The 17,916-nt window shown below is 43.5% G+C and overlaps 2 protein-coding genes across 3 annotated transcripts; one reads left to right on the top strand and one right to left on the bottom strand.

The window, feature by feature from the left end:
- The first annotated feature begins 466 nt into the window (after positions 1-466).
- On the top strand, positions 467-16,888 carry DFFA (DNA fragmentation factor subunit alpha). 2 transcript variants are annotated; one of them, XM_014849817.3, is made up of 6 exons: positions 467-722; positions 2,502-2,663; positions 3,886-4,028; positions 7,688-7,877; positions 8,099-8,250; positions 9,048-10,053. In XM_014849817.3, the coding sequence occupies exons 1-6, from the start codon at positions 587-589 to the stop codon at positions 9,267-9,269; spliced, it is 1,005 nt and encodes a 334-aa protein (XP_014705303.1). In that variant the 5' UTR covers positions 467-586; the 3' UTR covers positions 9,270-10,053. The 2 variants fall into 2 exon arrangements, with proteins under 2 accessions (XP_014705303.1, XP_044625590.1); XM_044769655.2 differs by lacking the exon at positions 9,048-10,053 and adding an exon at positions 14,761-16,888 and having other exon boundaries at positions 520-722.
- Positions 15,264-16,656, bottom strand: CORT (cortistatin). Its single transcript, XM_014849819.3, has 2 exons — positions 16,513-16,656; positions 15,264-15,482 (listed from the first exon to the last, which is right to left on the bottom strand). The coding sequence occupies exons 1-2, from the start codon at positions 16,654-16,656 to the stop codon at positions 15,264-15,266; spliced, it is 363 nt and encodes a 120-aa protein (XP_014705305.1).
- Positions 16,889-17,916: the final 1,028 nt, after the last annotated feature.

Raw genomic sequence — 17,916 nt, forward strand, 5'->3', positions numbered from 1 at the left:
GCGTGGAAATGTGCGAGTATCTTATGCTTCTCTGTGACATTTCAGCAAGACTGAAAACTACACTCGTCAATTTTTATAATTGACGTCCTTCTGATGGGCCTGAAGGTTGGGACATCTTACAGATCTTTTCAGGTTGAAAAGGGAAAACAAATTAACACAGTACAATGACACCGTTTATATTTACGTATTAATATTATGCATCTATATATGTAAATAGGAGTGCTCTAACAATTCAAAGGAGTATACATGAGTGTCCTTCATAAGGCAAAATAAATCCCTATTGCCCTCATTTCGAACGCGCGATTGCAACTCCTAAGTATAAGATGGAAAAAACTCCTCATAGGCTGAACTGCCCGACATAATGAAGTCGGCTTTGAACCCAAAGACTACAGCTCCCGGCATGCCATCGGGGCCCGCACGTGATTAGTGGCAATTAGAACTACATCTCCCTGCGTGCCTTGGCCCCACGCGTGGTTTGCTTCAGAGAAAACTACAAATCCCGGCAGGCTGCGGGGTGGGGGGCGGGGATCGTCCGCGCCCAACCTCTCCGACTTCGCCGGGTCAGTCAGGTGCCACCCTGAAGAGGATGGAGGTGGTTGGGGACGCCAGTGGTTCGGAACCCGGCGAGATCCGGGCTCTGAAGCCGTGTCTGCTGCGCCGCAACCACAGCCGCGAACAGCACGGCGTGGCGGCCTCCTGCCTCGAGGAGCTGAGGAGCAAGGGTTGGCGCGGGACTAGGGGTGGGAATTCTGGGGGCGGGGGCCGGGGCCGAGTGGAGCCGGGCCGGGCGAGGGTGTCAGGCGGGGACAGAGCGGGCTCAGGAGAGGCGCCTTGGGGATTCTTGTAGCTCGAGTGGAGCCCTGGGTCAGAGATGACTCACGTGGGTATAGCGATTTACAAGTTTCAGAGCGTTTACGGGCCCTTTCCCTTAATTTATCTCGTGGGAGACTCGTAGTGGTGGAAAGGTGGACGGGAAGCGATATGCAAATTAAGACACACTCGACCTAGGCGTCTGTCTAAGATCACTCCGATTTTGGACCAAACCCAGCCCAGTGTATTCCTGCCGCTCGGGCTCTCTAAGGTGGTACCGAGCTCGCAGCTGAGCCCGTGGCAGGTCCCTGTGCGGTAAAGAGGGAGCTGCTGCCCATCATTCTGGAGGTCCAGGCGGGACGGGTGTTGTGAGTGACCGAGTTGACAAAAATTCTGAGCCCCGTAGTGTTACCAGCTGCTTGCCCTTGCCCTTAACCGTCTCTCCGCCCTCAGTTTTCTCGTTGCAAAGTCGGTGTATTTCCAGCCCTGCTTCACAGGGTTGTTGGAATTCTCGAAGGAGATGATATATTCAGATGATTTACAAGTTCTTAGCCCGCAGCAATAAACTGTTTATCCAAAGAAGTGCTGCGGGTTAAACATGTGAGCCATCCCCAGGCATGGAGTCGGGGTGTGTGCCCGTGTTCCATGCTTCCTCCCAGTCCCCAAGCCCCAACAGACAGCAGACAGAAGTCTTCCAGGGACCCAGGAGCAGCCAAAGCACTCGGAAAGTTTCAGTGACATGGCTTTGCCGTCTAAGTGTTTACATTTTTTCCTTGGCATGAGGGTGCCTTACTGTCCCTTCATGGCATTGGCTGGACGCACTTGGCACAGAGGCTTGTGTTGGTGCCTGTGTTTCTGGAGCTCAGCCTCCTAAAGGCTTCTGTTCTCTTGGGTGGCAGACAACATTGCCCAGCCATACTTGCGGTCTCTGAGCTCCCTCTCTGCTTGCTCTCGTCCCACTAACATTTTGGGCATTGCCATCACTAAATGCGATGGTACAGACCCACCTTGGACAAAGCCTCTTGCCCAGTGATAATAAAGATGGAAAGCTACTGATACAAACTTCTGCTTCTCTTATTTTTTCCTATGGGTTAGAAAGACTACAAAGAAAAATACTACAGAAAACAAAAAGTATTTCCTTTTTTCTTTTCTAAAATTTTCTTTCTTTTTTTTTGACATTTGCCACATAAGACAATTTTAGATGACCACTGAGGAAATGAATGAAAGACTGCTTGTTCTCAGGGAATCAAATCAGACTTCGGTTTGTTGTTCATCCAAGTAAAGATTCAAGTGCCTCCTAATGCAGGTATAGAGTAGCTGGAGGAAACACATTTTCAAGAGTCAGACTGTGTGGGTTTAAATCCCAGCTCTGCCACTTACTGTGTGACCTTGGACAAGTTACTTAACCTCTCTGAACCTCGGGTTCGACATCTGTAAAATGAGACTAACAATAGTACCTACATTATAGGATTGTTACAAGATTAAATACTGTATATGAAAAGCTCTTAGAACAGTTTCAGGCACATGATAAGTGTTATGTTAGTGCTAGTAGTAGTGGTTGTTATTGTAGTTATTACCTACCAGGAATTTTTCTAGGTTCTGGGTGGTGGGGGACACACATTGAGAGTGCAAGGACAGATGTAATTTCCTTATGGATACTGGTCAATTGCCAAATATTTTATTCCTCTCAGCCTGTGACATTCTGGCCATTGATAAGTCCCTGGCTCCAGTCACCCTGGTCCTGGCAGAGGATGGCACCATAGTGGATGATGACGATTACTTCCTGTGCCTACCTTCCAATACTAAGTTCGTGGCATTGGCCAGGAATGAGAAGTGGGCATATCACAATTCAGGTAAGAAGTGCTGGCCATATATGAAATGATCCATCATGATTCATTTTCCTGCACAGGCACCTGGTTGCTATTTGTCTGGCTGTTTAAGCATTTATGCGGCAAACTTTTACCTTCTTATGCCAGAAGTGGTGCTGAGTCTGGGGGGCAGAGCGTGAAGTGGAATGAGAGTAACTGACAGCGACTAAAATGCAGCACGGCAGAGATCGGTGCTGCAGGTAGGGTCAGCCTACCTGACCCGAATCCTGGCTCTGCCATTTACTAGCCAGGTGACCTTGGGCAGATTACCTAACTTCTCTGCCTTATTGACGTAAGTATAGTACCAGTCTCCAAGGGCAGTCGTAAGGATACTAGAACTTAGTACATATCAAACCTCAGTCTCTCAATACTACTGACGTTTGGGGCCAGCGAATTCTTTGTTGTGGGGGGATTGTCCTTTGCATTGTAGGATGTGTAGCAGCATCCTTGGCCTTTGCCCACTAGAAGCCAGTAGCATCTCCTCACCCCAACTGTGACAACCGAAAATGCCTGCAGACATTGTCACATGTTTCCTGGGAGGCAAAGTCTCTCCCAGTTGAGAACTACTAATAGAAAGCATTCAGATCTTACCTGGCTCGTGGTGAGAACTTGATAAGTGTTACCTGTCACCATCATCATCACTGGAGATAGAAAGGGAACTAATATTGATGAGCAAGGATCAAAGAGCTGAAGAAGTATCTTAAGGAACGTGCTCATGCCACTAAATTGAGGAAGTCACCCTTCAGCAATGGCTCTCTAGCCACCAAACAGTGGCTGCAGCTCCTCCAATCAAGGATAAGATCAATCCCCAAGCACAGGAGAAGTGCTGATGAGAATGAATGTTTTAGGATACAAAAACAGGACACACCCGGAGACACACCAACTAACCTAAAGGACAGTGTGGTAGGATCCCGGGATGCGTGACCGTACACTGGGTTGAAGTGGCTTTCTTTCCATAAAAGAATACAGAGCAGTTTCACTCAGAAATACAGTGAAGATGGAAGAAGAGGGAAAATGAAGGTCCTACATGGGGACTGGCTTCCCCATGAATCCTTGAGAAAAAGTGCTTACTTCTCTATTGAAACTATTCTAAATGGTCAGTCAGAAGTATGTGCAGACATCCTCGAGGTCTGTGTGTTGGGGGAGGAGGTGAAAACAGCACTTCAAGGTAATCTGACTGTGACTGGCATTTTCTCCCACATATCAGATGGAGGTACGGCTTGGATTTCCCAAGAGTCCTTTGACGTAGATGAAACAGACAGTGGGGCAGGGTTGAAATGGAAGAATGTGGCCAGGCAGCTGAAAGAAGATCTATCCAGCATCATCCTCCTATCAGAGGATGACCTCCAGGTAAGTCTCCTCCACAGCTCGCGGCCACGCGCGTCTGGCTCTGCCACCCCCACCACCTCCTTAACCTTCTTTGTTTCCATGTCAAAATAATTTCATTACTTGTTAATTTTTAAATAATTCTTAGATGACAACGAAGATTCTTCATTTCGTAATTCTCTCACCTAGAGTAGGAATTTTTCAACGCTTACCCTGCATCAAAATCACCTATGGAGCTTCTTGTAAAATACAGATGACCAGGCCCACTGTGGGGGTCAAAGAGGTACTGACGAAGGGTGTGGGGTTGGAGTAGCCGGATTCAGTCCCAGCTCCATCATGACGACTTTGAGCCAGGAATTTAGCTTCTCTGTTTATGCGTCCTCTCCAGTAAAATTGGGATAAAAAACAGTGTGTGTTAATTGAAAAATATATTTATGGAGCTCCTGCCCTGTGCCTGGCATGGTTCTCTATAATGGAGTACAGAGGTGAACAAGCCAGACACAATCCCTGCTCTAACAGAACTCACATTCCAGTGAAGCAGACAAAACCAGAAGTGTATCAGACAGTGTGGTATGCTGAGAGTGATGGGGCTGCCCTAGATTGGAGGATCGAGGAAGGTCCCTTCAAGGAGGTGACCTTTTGGTTATTTATTAAACTTAGAAATTTATTTTGATGGGGCTGGCCCGGTGGCGCAGCAGTTAAGTGTGCACATTCTGCTTCGGCGGCCCGGGGTTCGCCGGTTCAGATGCCGGGTGCAGACATGGCACTGCTTGGCACGCCATGCTGTGGTAGGCATCCCACATATAAAGTGGAGCAAGATGGGCATGGATGTTAGCTCAGGGCCAGTCTTCCTCAGCAAAAAGAGGAGGATTGGCAGCAGTTAGCTAAGGGCTAATCTTCCTCAAAAAAAAAAAAAAAGCAAAGAAATTTATTTTGAATAAATACTATGAATACATTCACATGGTTCAACATCCAAGAGGTATAGAAGGAAATAGTTAGCCAAAAAGTGAAAACAACCCAAATGTCCATCAACTGAGGAAGAGATAAATAAAATGTGGTATATCCAAACAAAGGAATATTATTCAGCCATAAAAAGGAATGAAGTATTAATACATGCTGCAAGATGGATAAACCTTAAAAACATTATGCTAAGTGAAAGAAGCCAAACATGAAAGGCCACATATTTATGATTATATTTATATGAAATGGTGGGAATATGCAAATCTGTAAAGACAAGAGATAGATCAGTGGTTAACTAAAGCTGGGGCTGTGAGGAGCTTTGAGGAGAAATAGGGAGTAACTGCTAATGGGTATGGAGTTTCTTTTGGGGATGGTGAAAATGTTCTAAAATTGACTGTGGTAATGATTGCACAACTCTGTAAGTATGCTAAAACCCACTGAATTGCACACTTTAGATGGGTGAATTGTATGGTTTGTAAATTATATCTTAATAAAGCTGTTTGGAAAAAAAAGATATACAGGAAAAGTCTAACTCCTGTCTCCAGTTACCCACGTTTCCCTTCCTGGAGACAACCAATCTGTCAGTCTCCCATTCCAGAAGTATTTTATATACAAACAATTTTCTCTTCTTCCCCTAAATTGCACAAATGGAAGCATATCTATTCTGTTTTCGAAGAAATATTTGGAGAGTATTCCAGATCAGTATATAAAAGACATCCGTGTTCTTTTTTTACCACTGCATAGTATTCCAGTTTGTGCCATGATTTATATAATGAGTCTCCTCTACTGGTGGACATTTGGGTTGTCATCAGTTTTGCTATTCCAGACAGTGCTGCCCAACTTAGACCACTGTCATTTTGCCCACATGCTTGTCCATAGAATAAATTCATAGAAGTGTAGTTGGTACAGATTGGTAAGTTCCCAAGAGGTGACGATTAAACTGAGAGCTGAAGGACAAGCTGGAGCCTGTCATGGAAAGATTGGGGCCAGAATGTTCCAGGTAGAGGGAAGGCAGAAGCAAGCTTGATTTTTTTCTCTAAGAAACAGAAGGGGCTTATGAGATCCCTTCCCATCCCAACAGACTGGCATATTATAAAATACCCTTGGAATGAGGAGCACAATAGACCTTACCAAAACAGGGACATCAGAACGTAAGTGAGCCTGGGGCCTGACAGCTAGGCTCCATAGGGAAGTTTAGGACCTTAAAGGGAACTTGCAGAGGCTGCCACGGTAGGAAAAAGAAAGGTACCCCCATCACGAGGACTGGGCAGTGAGAACAGATGGGAGAGAAGGGAAGAGCATGAGGATCAGTTACACAGGGTCCTGAGGATTAGAAAGAAGACCGACTGTGATTCTTGGGAAGTTACTAACTTCTCATCTTATTTTCCTCATCTGTAAAATGGGGGGTGATACTAGGACCTACCTCATAAGGTTTGTACCTCTTGAATTTTGAACCTTGTGAATATATGGTTACTTGTTTGAAAATTGAAAATAACTTAAAAAGTCACCTCCTCCAAGAGGCCTTTCCTAACCTAGAGTAGCCAGCCCTCCCTGTCACTTCTCTTCTAAGGGTTTTACACGTGTTTTCTCCTTGATACACAGTAAGTGCTCAAGAAATGCAAGCTTTTCTTATTGTAGTTTTTATAAAGCTCCATAGCGACTCTAAAGTGCAGCTGAGTTTAGAATCGCTGTCCGAGAGTTCCAACAGTTTGATCTTTCTCTTATGAAGACTATTTTTAATCTAGTCCTGTATATGCCACAAGAGTGAGCCTTCTTAAAAGTTATTATCCTTATAGCAGATTTAGGATATAGTATTTGAGGTCTCCCTTATTTCACAGGTTCAACATGTTATTAAAAGCTGAGTATAGTTTATAATTTAAAAATGGAGTCTTTTATTTACTTATTTATTTATTTATTGAGGAAGATTAGCCCTGAGCTAACATCTGTGCCCATCTTCCTCTTTTTTTTATATGGGACCCCTGCCACAGCACGGCTTGCCACGCAGTGTGTAGGTCCGCCCCCGGGATCCAACCGGTGAACCCAGGGCCGCCCAAGCAGCACACGCGACCTTAACCACTGCACCACTGGGACGGCCCCCAAATAGAGTCTTTTAAAGCTATGAACATGTATAATAAAAATGTTTAAGTTAAAATCATTAGAGAAACGTTTGCTTAAAACACCCTCCTGTTGATTCATTATATAAATGATCATATACCTCCTCCTTTATATTCTGTACAATTGGGTTTTTTAATATCCAGATTTTCTTTTGGGGCTGGCCCCATGGCTGAGTGGTTAAGTTCGCGCGCTCCGCTGCAGGCAGCCCAGTGTTTCGTTGGTTCAAATCCTGGGTGTGGACATGGCACTGCTCATCAAACCACGCTGAGGCAGCGTCCCACGTGCCACAACTAGAAGGACCCACAACGAAGAATATACAACTACGTACTGGGGGGCTTTGGGGAGAAAAAGGAAAAAATAAAATCTTAAAAAAAAAAAAAAAAACGATTTTCTTTTGTTTTTAATGAGGCACTAAGGCATCATTTTCCTAATTTTTTCACTAGAGGAAAACTGAAAAAATTACATGCCTCTCTTGACTCTTAGGCAACTGTGGTAGGTAACTTTGGGAAACAGATGAAGTGAGTCTCTGAAATTGGTATGTTTGAGAGAGAGAACACCATGTTTAGAAAGTACTTTTAAGTTTCTTAAAGTCCGTATTTGTTTGTTAGGTGCTCATTGATGTTCCATGTTCAGACCTGGCTCAGGAACTATGCCAAAGTTGTGTCACAGTCCGGGGGCTCCAGAACACCCTCCAGCAGGTACTTGACCAGAGAGAGGAAGCCCGTCAGTCCAAGCAGCTCTTGGAGCTTTACCTCCAGGCTTTGGAGAAGGAGGGCAGCGTCTTGTCAAAGCAGCAAGGTAGGACTCATTGGCTGGGGGAGCTACACTGAGAGCTCAGTGCCTGCAGAGCCTTTCTTTGAGAGAGAACCAAATGTTTGTAATGTAGTAAAAACAGTGAAGCCACAGCTGCTGGCATCTTGAGATGTTTCTATCTTGCCCGACTGATTACTCTGGCTGGTGGTTTGTGTGGTTGTATGTTTACATGGTGTGCTGAACTCCATCTCACGTCTGCTTTTCAGAGTCCAAAGCTGGCTTCAGTGACGAGAGCGATGCAGTTGACACGGGTCTTAGCAGAGAGCGCTCCTCTGAAACTGCACTTACGAGCCAGCTCCTCACTGCACTGAAGGAGAAGCCTGCTCCAGAGCTGAGTCTCTCTAGTCAGGATTTGGAGGTGGGCAAGGACCAGGGCCCCTGAACTGCAGAGAACTGCCCTGAACATCCCTCGGAGGTGTAGTGTTCCCCTGCAGAGGCACGTGTAGGATTTTTTTCACCTCTGCAGACCCTGAACCATAGTTACCAATCATAGCTACTATTATACACCAAAGCATTTGGAAACATCTCATTTAATCTCAAACAAAATGGCTTAAACAAAATGGATGCATTCCCTCAGATCATCAAAGATTATTCTCTGGTCCAAAGTGGGTAATGAAATAACTAAACCTGACAGGGGGGAATAGGAGGGCTCAAGCTTCTGAGATGGCTTCTGGTTCTGTCAGTGGTTAAAGAAGATCCATAGTCAATCAAGGCACATAAAACATCACAGGGAAAGGCACACCTGAGGGGCTCATCTCATGCTGGCAGTTAAGACCAGGGAACTAGAAGCTTGACGAAAAGAACTTGTCCGAGTGGGTGCTATTTCTTATTCTTCATCCTTGTCCATGTCCCAAGCACCTCCCCATTGTAGCTAGAAGGGAAGGAAACTGTATGGACTTCAGCTTGGCTAAATTTCCTGTAAGTGGAGGACTTTTTATTTGCTCCAATAAACTTCTTTCTAAAGATCCTTTCCTGTTAGTGTTGTAGGGTAAGAAAAGGGCGAAGACAATTTAATATGAAAGAGCCCTGGCATTTCAGCCTAAAGACATAACATAAGCTGATATTGCCTCATCTCCCTCCCCTAAGAAAACCATGAGAGCAGCAGCTGAGGAGAGCAGAGGCGGTGGTTCTCAATGGTTCTTATTCTTGCCACAGTTGGTTACCAAGGAAGACCCCAAAGCATTGGCTGTTGCTTTGAAGTGGGATATAAAGAAGACGGAAACTGTTCAACAGGCCTGTAATCAGGAACTAAGCCTGCGCCTCCAGCAGATACAGAGCCTGCATTCTCTCAGGAATATTTCAGCAAGGAAGAATTCGCTGCCTGGAGAACTGCAGAATCCTAAACGAGCTAAACAAGACCCCACAGAGTATAGCTGAAAATATGCCCAAAAAACCCCCGTGACCTTGTTTTTAGTTGTCAGTAAATGCATTCAGCCTAGTTATTTCACTTACCTACCACTCCACTCCCTGCCTTGGAGTCGGTTCTCCTGGAACAGGCCTCCTCCAGATTTCAACATATGCCCTTCCACCTGTTTTAAATGATATGGCTGCACTAACAATGCCCCACCTCTTCTGATAACATGTTCTTATGTTCTCTGTTTAAAGGTAATTGTGGAGTGAAAAGAAATTGTCATATTGAATACTCAGTATTCTTGTTCTAAAGCTAGAAATGCAGAATTTTAAACAAATGATAGGGAACGTGACAGTGTGTCGATTATGGCCACAAACTTCTTTCCCAAGTTAATGAATGTTTTTGTTTGTTTGTTTAAAGGCTCATATTAAGTAGGGACACACTGAGAGTCTAATTCACCATTTCTAATATCTAATTTAGTATTGTGAAATTATATCTGTTACCACTGTGAAACTCTTTTCAGTTTTCTAATATGTTTTATCAGCAGGGGGTATAAAAGGTCATTAAATTGATTTCCATGCAGTATGACTTGAAGTCTCTCTCGGTGCAGAGCAGAGACTTCTGGTTTCTATACCTCCTATTTCTGTACAAACTTGTTCTTCAGGTTTTGTAATCTACCAGACGGTCTCCTTGCAGAGAATAGGTAATTAGTTATCATTGACTTATTTGACTTTTTTTAAGCATGCTTAGAGGAAAACAGAAGGCTAGTAAGAGATACATGGGCTAATTATTAAAGAAATACAACAATAAGTCCTGGAGTGAGAGTGGAGTGCAGAAAGCAAACAGAACAAAATAACTGTTTCCTTCTCCTGTCATCATCAAGGACAGCTTGGATCTACTCAGCATCCTTTTCCTAATGCCTTATGCCATTGGTTCTCACTTATTAGCCATAATATTTTCTTTTTTAATAGCACATTTTTTAATGCCTCCTTAATTATCCTAAATGAAAGCCAGAGCTGATAACCTGCCTATATGCATACTTTCAAAAGCACTGACATAGTACCCCAAATGTACTATTTCAGAAGAAGCAAAAGGAAAATAATTTCCAATAAAATGGCATGTATCTCAGTATGTCACTGTCTGGACACGACTATACCAAAGGCACGATGAAGGTGTAGATGATTGCACTTGCACACTGAATTACAGTGAATTTGACAGAGGCAGCCAGGCACAGGTGTGTAGTGATTCTCAACTCAAATACCACAAGCAAGCATTGGCATTTATAGTGAGATTTCCTAAATTGGTGAAGTTCTGAACAAAATAACATACCTATCCTTGATTTACAAGGTAGCTGCATTCTTGAAAAATCTAGGGAACATTGAAACTGGAAAAAAATACTTTGTGATTACACATAAAACAGAACTGGGTTTCAGGCTAAGATAATTTGGAACAGGTTTTCATCCATATAAATGTCCAGCATGACATTCAAAAGTCACGCGGGACATGGGATGATATCTCTCTGTGTGGAGTTGTCCTGTGCATTGCAGGAGGATGAGCATCCCACCTCCTATGCCCACCTGCTCAATGCCAGTAGCAACCTCCAGGTATTGAGATAACTAAAACCATCCCCACACATTTTCAAAATGCCCCTGGAGGGGCAGTGATGCTGGCTGAGGATTTTTATGGCAGTTTGCAGTTTGCTGTGTGCTAGCACCTACCACATTGGAGCCTCACAAAACTGAGTGAGCTAGGCAGGGTGTGGTTTGTCGCCTCTCGTTCTATACATGAGCAAGGTTGTGCTCAGCAAGGGTCAGTGACTTGCTTCATGCACAAGGCTAATTGGAGGGCCAGGATTCAAAGGCAGGTCTCTGCTTCTAATTCCAGGGCTCTTTCTACTTCTTTGTATTTTCTCTTAGGTTCACACACACTTTTCTATTCTACATCCAGATCACTGGTTTTGTTGTACCAGTGTAATAAGTTGGAGTTGGCTCCAACTGGAAAAGGCCTACTATTTCTATAACATAATTGCCAAAAGATTTCTAACTGCAGTCATTGTGCTGGTGGTGTAAGAGAAGTGAATCAGCCTCACGACACTGTACAGTTAGCACAGTAGCAACAGAAGCTTGGATTCCAGAAATACAGAATGGTAGCTCTATTCACGAGCTACACTGATATCTCCATCTTTGCCCTACTGAATTTAATGTTTTCTTAAATTATTTCAGTTCAGTTGACTGGCCTGGGTGTTGGTATTGGTATTGTGTCCTTGAAACAAACCCACCAAGAGCCCCAGCTGCACAGGATAAGGGAAAAAGTACTATAGGTTTTGGAGTGAGACAAACCCACACTGAGTCTAACCTTATGGGACCTTGTTTTCCAAAAATGAAAGGTTAACCTAAAGCCCCAAGGTTGAAAGGGTTAAATGAAGTATGAGGAAGAGCAGAGTACCTAGTACATAGTAGACTATAGAGAGTGGTTCCCTTTCATCTCCCCAGGGGCAGAGAGATGTGTCCTTAGGAGGCTCCTTATCTATGGGTCTGTAGAGCAAAGACCTGAGTCTGCAAACTCTAGCCCAAATGTGTAGTGAGAGCAATTGCAAACACGTTATATTGCCCCTGGTACCATTTACCTTCCTTACACCACTGTGCCTCTAGGCCTTCTAGAACAGAAATGTAGCAGCAGAGCAATATGTCTAAAAATAGGAGAGAGAGCCGGGCATGCCTGTTCTTATGGTAGGAGAGAAGAATGTCAAAGAAAACAGCTGGGACTAATGAACTCTACATTAGCCATATTCCATCCTTTCAACTCAAGTCAAATGTCGGTCCCCATTAGGCAACTGGCTTTGACAGGAGCTGTGCTAATTACCACTTACCAACCTTTAATTTCTGGGTAAAAGCAAAAGGAAAAAAACTAATGGATTTTTCATTTTCCAGAGAGAAAGGAATAAAATAATAATAGTCTGCAAAAAAACCTGCATTAATTACGAGAATTATTAATGTTCCTTTCTTAACCAGATTGTTTAGCTGTTTAATTTCCTAATTATCTATTCTTTTTGTTTTTGCCTTCAGAGTTTTACCATTTTATTTGAGAGTTTGGCCTTAAATTATTTTGGCTGTGTCTTACATGAGGTTTTTAAGGACCTTGGAAATGATCTAGTCTGAACAACGACCCACTGCCTGAGTCCTCTACCTGGCTGCCAGTGGGGTCCTCCATCCTGTTTGAAAGCCTCCAGTGAAGGGACAGACTCGCTCCTCAGGAGGTACCTGAATCTTTAGATGGCAGAACCTTAAAGTTAGCTATTTGCTTGAACTAAATCAGACACATGCAATTACAAGGAAGTGAACCAGTAAGTTAAGGCGTAGATACTGGATTTTCTTCATATTTTCCAATAACATGTTAAAAGAAGTATCACCAAAAATATTCTAGCTTTTTCTCCAGGTTATAATTATTTTAATAGGATAAACACATGTATTTTTTGATCATTTAATTATTTAACGATAAATGGAAAGGATAAATTGTTTTTATTAGGGTTAGGAGAAGCTGGAAAGAGTGGGTTGCCCAGCCATCCTTTGCCTCTTCCTTTCTAGTCTAGAAACAGAAAATTTCCTTCAGCACCTAAATGACTTTTGTTCTTCTGCTTTGTTGGGAATGGGATCCCTCTCTCTACTGAGGCAGCTACAATTATTAAGATATGGGTTTATCCCTTCAGCAGGTGGGGTAAATCAAGTCGTTTAAGTATCAGCTGTAAGCTGTAAGTTAAGTATCTGCTTTTACCCAGAAATCAACTTCCTGCTCTGAGTTTCCTAAAGCCGGGAATGGTTTGCTGTCAGCCCTGAAACAGGAATACTACGAAGGGTTTTCTGTCGAATGCTTATGTCACGCTCAATTCTTCCTCAGCAGTTAAGGATCTATTTTGGTGACAATTACTAGAAATAAATGCAAGAGAATGAATTAGAAGTTGTAGTCCTGATGTCCCAGATCTACACATTTGACTATATTGAACTACAGAAAGGTAGACTTTAAGAAAAGTCTACCAAAAACCTAATGGTAGGAAATTACCCTAATTTACTCATTTTACCCTATTAATCATTAGCATATTAATCTAGTCTAACACACAGTTGATGCCAGTTAATATTTTATTAAGTCCCCTGAACTAAGGTAGGCTTAGACTTGATGGATTTCCTAGCAGTATCATTAGTATAGCCTCATTATCCTTCAGATATTATGTAGTTAAAAGTTAAAATGCCCAATCTTAAGGACTGTGTATGTACGACCCCAACTTCAACTGGAAAACAATGAGCATGCTTTTCTTCTAGAAAAACCATAAAACACAAAGTCCTGAAGGTTAGCTAGCCTTTCAGGCAGGCATCTTCCACCAGTGCACTGACCCAATTACTAGTCTCTTAAAGCTGCTGTGTTTGGAAATGTGGATGCTATTAAGGCTCTTCCATCATATTATACTTTACTCAGCTAGTAATTATGAATATGAGCTCAGCTCTGCAGAAAACAGAACGGAACGGTCAGCAGTCATACTCTGTGAGCCTGTTCCCCTGGTGTCCAGAGAAGAGAATAGTATTACAGTGTCCTTCAGCCAGCCTTTGCTGGTTTTCCGAATATTAGGCATGACTCTCAGAAACTTTCCATAACTCCAGGTGTAAATCTCTAAGCTTTAAAGTTTAGCATCTAAAAACCTCACAATGGAAGTCGTCTTTAGAGTCTGTGATTCAAGAATCATAAACAATATGTGTAATGAAGCAAGGATTTCAGTGCTATGGGGAATTAAAATTTGATTAGGGTTTTGAAACTGAGCAACTTGTTTACTCCTAATTTCACTTGAGCAGATCAAAATCCTGGTCCACATGGGACTCGACAATTGCTCTGCATAATATCACAGAAAAAGGAATTCCCCCCTCATTTAACCATTATTCACGGTTATTTCTGTGGGAAATTACTGAGGAATAGGGAAACATAACAATTATACACAAAATACATATCAACACATACAGATCTGTCTCCGAACAAAGTCCAGGTCCTGTGACGCTGAAGGTCCTTGTAGTAGCTGAGGCCAGCAGGCTGCAGGCCCGGCACCAGCACTGCTGACTGCATTTGGTTTGAAATAAACCTGAAGCTCTCATCCATGAAAAGAATCATAACAAATTAGTATTAACTTACTAATTAAAAATACCATAGGTATTTTATAACAGCAGGTTCAAGTGTAACTTTTATAAGCATGTCAGCATGATGTCTGTTTACTAGCATGACATTTGTTTTTAAATTAATTTTAGCTAAAACATGAGGCATAATCATTTTGCTCTCTGAACACAACGTTAAAAATTTGCTTTTAATATGAAGGAAATATTTTTTACATTAGACAATTTATATCAAAATAACCTGAAATAAGATGTTATTCCAAATTCTTAAATACGTAGCCTTTAGCTTTTTTTAAAGATTGGCACCTGAGCCAACATCTGTTGCCAATCTTCTCTTTCTCCCTTTTTCTTCTTCTTCCTCTCCCCAAAGCCCCCCAGTACACAGGTGCATACTCCAGTTGCGGGTTCCTCTGGTCGTGCCATTCGGGACACAGCCCCAGCATGGCCGGATGAGCAGTGCCACATCCGTGCCCAGGATCCAAACCAGCGAAACCTGGGGCCACCAAAGCAGAGCACAGGAACTCCACCACTTGGCCACTGGACCGGCCCCACCTTTAGCTATTTTAAATCAAAGAAAGGGAGACAAGGGCAGAACAACTTCCAAGCACATAATGAAGGTGGAAGGAAAGCTCAGTGGCTGCATTGAGTACCATACAGCAAAAACCACAAAAATCTTTATCTAAAATATTCACTTTGGGTTCCAAATTACTCAAGACACTCAGTACTGGGTGTTATTGGAGTTTAAATAAAAAATACTTTTCAGATTACATGGGAAAAAGAAGACAACTGCATAAAGAAGAAAGACCATGGCTGCTTAATACATTTTATTCAGATCCATCGCTATACTTCACTGGAGTAACCATGGGTGGAGCTTTATTTGCAGGAGGAGAAGGTCTTCCAAAAGAAATTCTTGCAGGGCATTTTACCTCGGGGCGTGGACCGTTGAAGGGGCGGGTCTTCCTGCCGTCTGGACACCTCCCTGGCTTCTCCCATGAAGGGCGCTCCGCTGCCCTGGGAGGTCCACTCGTCGTACCACCAAGCAAGGAAAGTCAACAGGCTGTTTTTCTTTATTTCTGCCACTTCCTGCATATGCTTTTAAAAAGAACCAGAGGACAAAGGAAAGAACAATCAACCATCTGGCTCAACCAGCATTAAAGATACATAATTTTTTCCTTTAAAAAAAAAGATGCACCAGAACAATAAATCACATTTCCATTTAAAGGATGAGAAAGAGAACACCTTAACGAAACTGCTCTAATTAGAGAAAAAGAAAAGTTGAGAATTTTCAATCAAGGAAAAAAACTGCTTGTTTTGCCCATAATCTTGGCTGAGATCCTTAATTAGAAGAGGTCAGGAAATCTATCATTTTCCCCGACAAGGGACTAGCACCTACGAAGACCCGGAGGTGGATCAGGCTAATTTAGCTTGGTTTTCCCATCTCTGGTCCTAACTCCTGGTTGTCCACAAATTGCTCTTCAAGACAGAGCAGATTGAGATATTATATTCTGGTCTTTCAAACTCCTTAGAAAGCTTTCTGTCTGATGATAAATGGCTTGTCTGAAACTCATCTGGTAATTTCAGAGAAAAATCCATTTTTAATGGTCAACTTTATGTACTCTTTCTTGGACCTTTTTCAAAATGGAAAATAGAGAAAAATAAATCACCTCATGAAGTTACAAATTCTCACAATGAAAAATGTAATGATGTCAATTAATCTGAGCCAGTGAGAACATGTACTGTATATATAAATTAAGATTCTAGAAGTATGTGTGACTAATATGGCAGTGGCGGCTCCATGATTGCACTGCAATAGACTGATATAATCACTTAACATTTCAAAGACTAGCAGATGGAGATGGCCAGCATGAAGAAGCTCTGCTTCGCGTTTCAGAGCTTTCTAACAGACTTCCTAGGTTGGGACAACTGAACGTAAACGAGAACCAATGGACATCACCGTACCACAGGGCAGCCAAGGAGAGCACTACAAAGATCAGCCCCGAGTCCGTCCCGTACACACCCTCGGCTGTGGAGAGGCTGGGGAATCTGCAGGCATAGCCAAATATGCCTAGGAAAGAGTCAGCCAGAGGTGGACTAGCATGTAGCCAAGTCAGAGACTACTCACCCCGCCATCGTGGCCAGCAAGGCCACCCTCCAGGGGAAGGGCAGCAGCGGCACCTGCGAGGAGCAGCAGCAGCAGCAGCAGGCAGAGGGGTGGTGGCATTCTGTGGGCCAACTGGCACTTCTCTCCAGCTCTGCGGCTGCGCATCTTTCTCAGCAGCCCTGAAATCAGTTTTGTGGACTTGGGCCTCTTCTTTTGGAGACTAGGGGGTTTCCAGCTCAACCTGCAGCTGTTTATTGCATATATACATGTCTAAAGCCTGAACCCACTTCCTCACACTCAAGCAGTGACGCACACGCCTGAGCAATCAGTGCCCACAAAAGCGCCTCTGGATTGGGTTTAACCCTTCATTAAAGCCTCAGAGCTTTTCCTGTGCTTACAGGGAATTTGCTCTTACTTTGCAATGTGTGTGCACTTGCTTCTGAAGTTCTCCTTCCTCATAATTATGCCTATGGCAAGCAGGAAGCCATGAGAACAAAACTAAGTGATTTAACATAATATAAAATTAGCCTTTCTTAAAATAAAAAAAAAAGGGGCCGGCCCCGTGGCTGAGTGGTTGAGTTCACGCACTCCGCTTCGGCAGCCCGGGTTTCGCCGGTTCGGATCCTGGGCACAGACGTGGCACTGCTCCTCAGGCCATGCTGAGGCGGCATCCCACATGCTACAGCTAGAAGGGCCCATAACTAAAAATACACAACTATGTACCAGGGGACTTTGGGGAGAAAAAGGAAAAATAAAATCTTAAAAAAAAAAATTAGCCTTGGATAGGGGCCTAACATCTGAAATCCTGCCCACACGAAAGTGTGAGTGAATCTGCTACAGGCAGAAGAGACAAGCAGGCAATGGGGGCCTGGGGAGACGTGCAGAGCACCCACTGCTTCCACCAGACCGCAGGCAAGGGAGACACTGTCCTCCTGCCCAGGCCTTCTCAAATTGTGACGTGTAACCCAATTGTCTTCTTAAGATTAAAATGCAGATTCTGATGCAGTAGTTACAAGGAGGGGCTGAGATTCCCACAGCTCTGACGAGCACCCAGGTGATGCTGACACTGGAGTAGCCAGGCTCAAGTCCAGTGTTTTTCAAACTGCTGCTGACCACTCACTAGCAGGTCATAAACTAGCCCTTTTGTTTTTGCTTGAGGAAGAGATTCACCCTGAGCTACCACCTGTGCCAATCCTCCTCTATTTTCTATGTGGGTCACTGTCACACCATGGCTGATGAGTGGTGTAGGTCCACACCTGGGATCTGAACTCGTGAACCCAGGCCACAGGGCCAGTCCCAAAACTAGCACTTTCCTTTTTTTTTTGAATGAAATAGAAATTAGAGTGCATCAGGTGGAGTAAAGATAAATATTGTTTCGTGTGTGTGTCAGGTGTAAAACGTATTTCTTACTGAATGACCTACACT

Source organism: Equus asinus, chromosome 5 (genome assembly GCF_041296235.1).
Source record: "Equus asinus isolate D_3611 breed Donkey chromosome 5, EquAss-T2T_v2, whole genome shotgun sequence".
Taxonomy (NCBI): domain Eukaryota; kingdom Metazoa; phylum Chordata; class Mammalia; order Perissodactyla; family Equidae; genus Equus; species Equus asinus.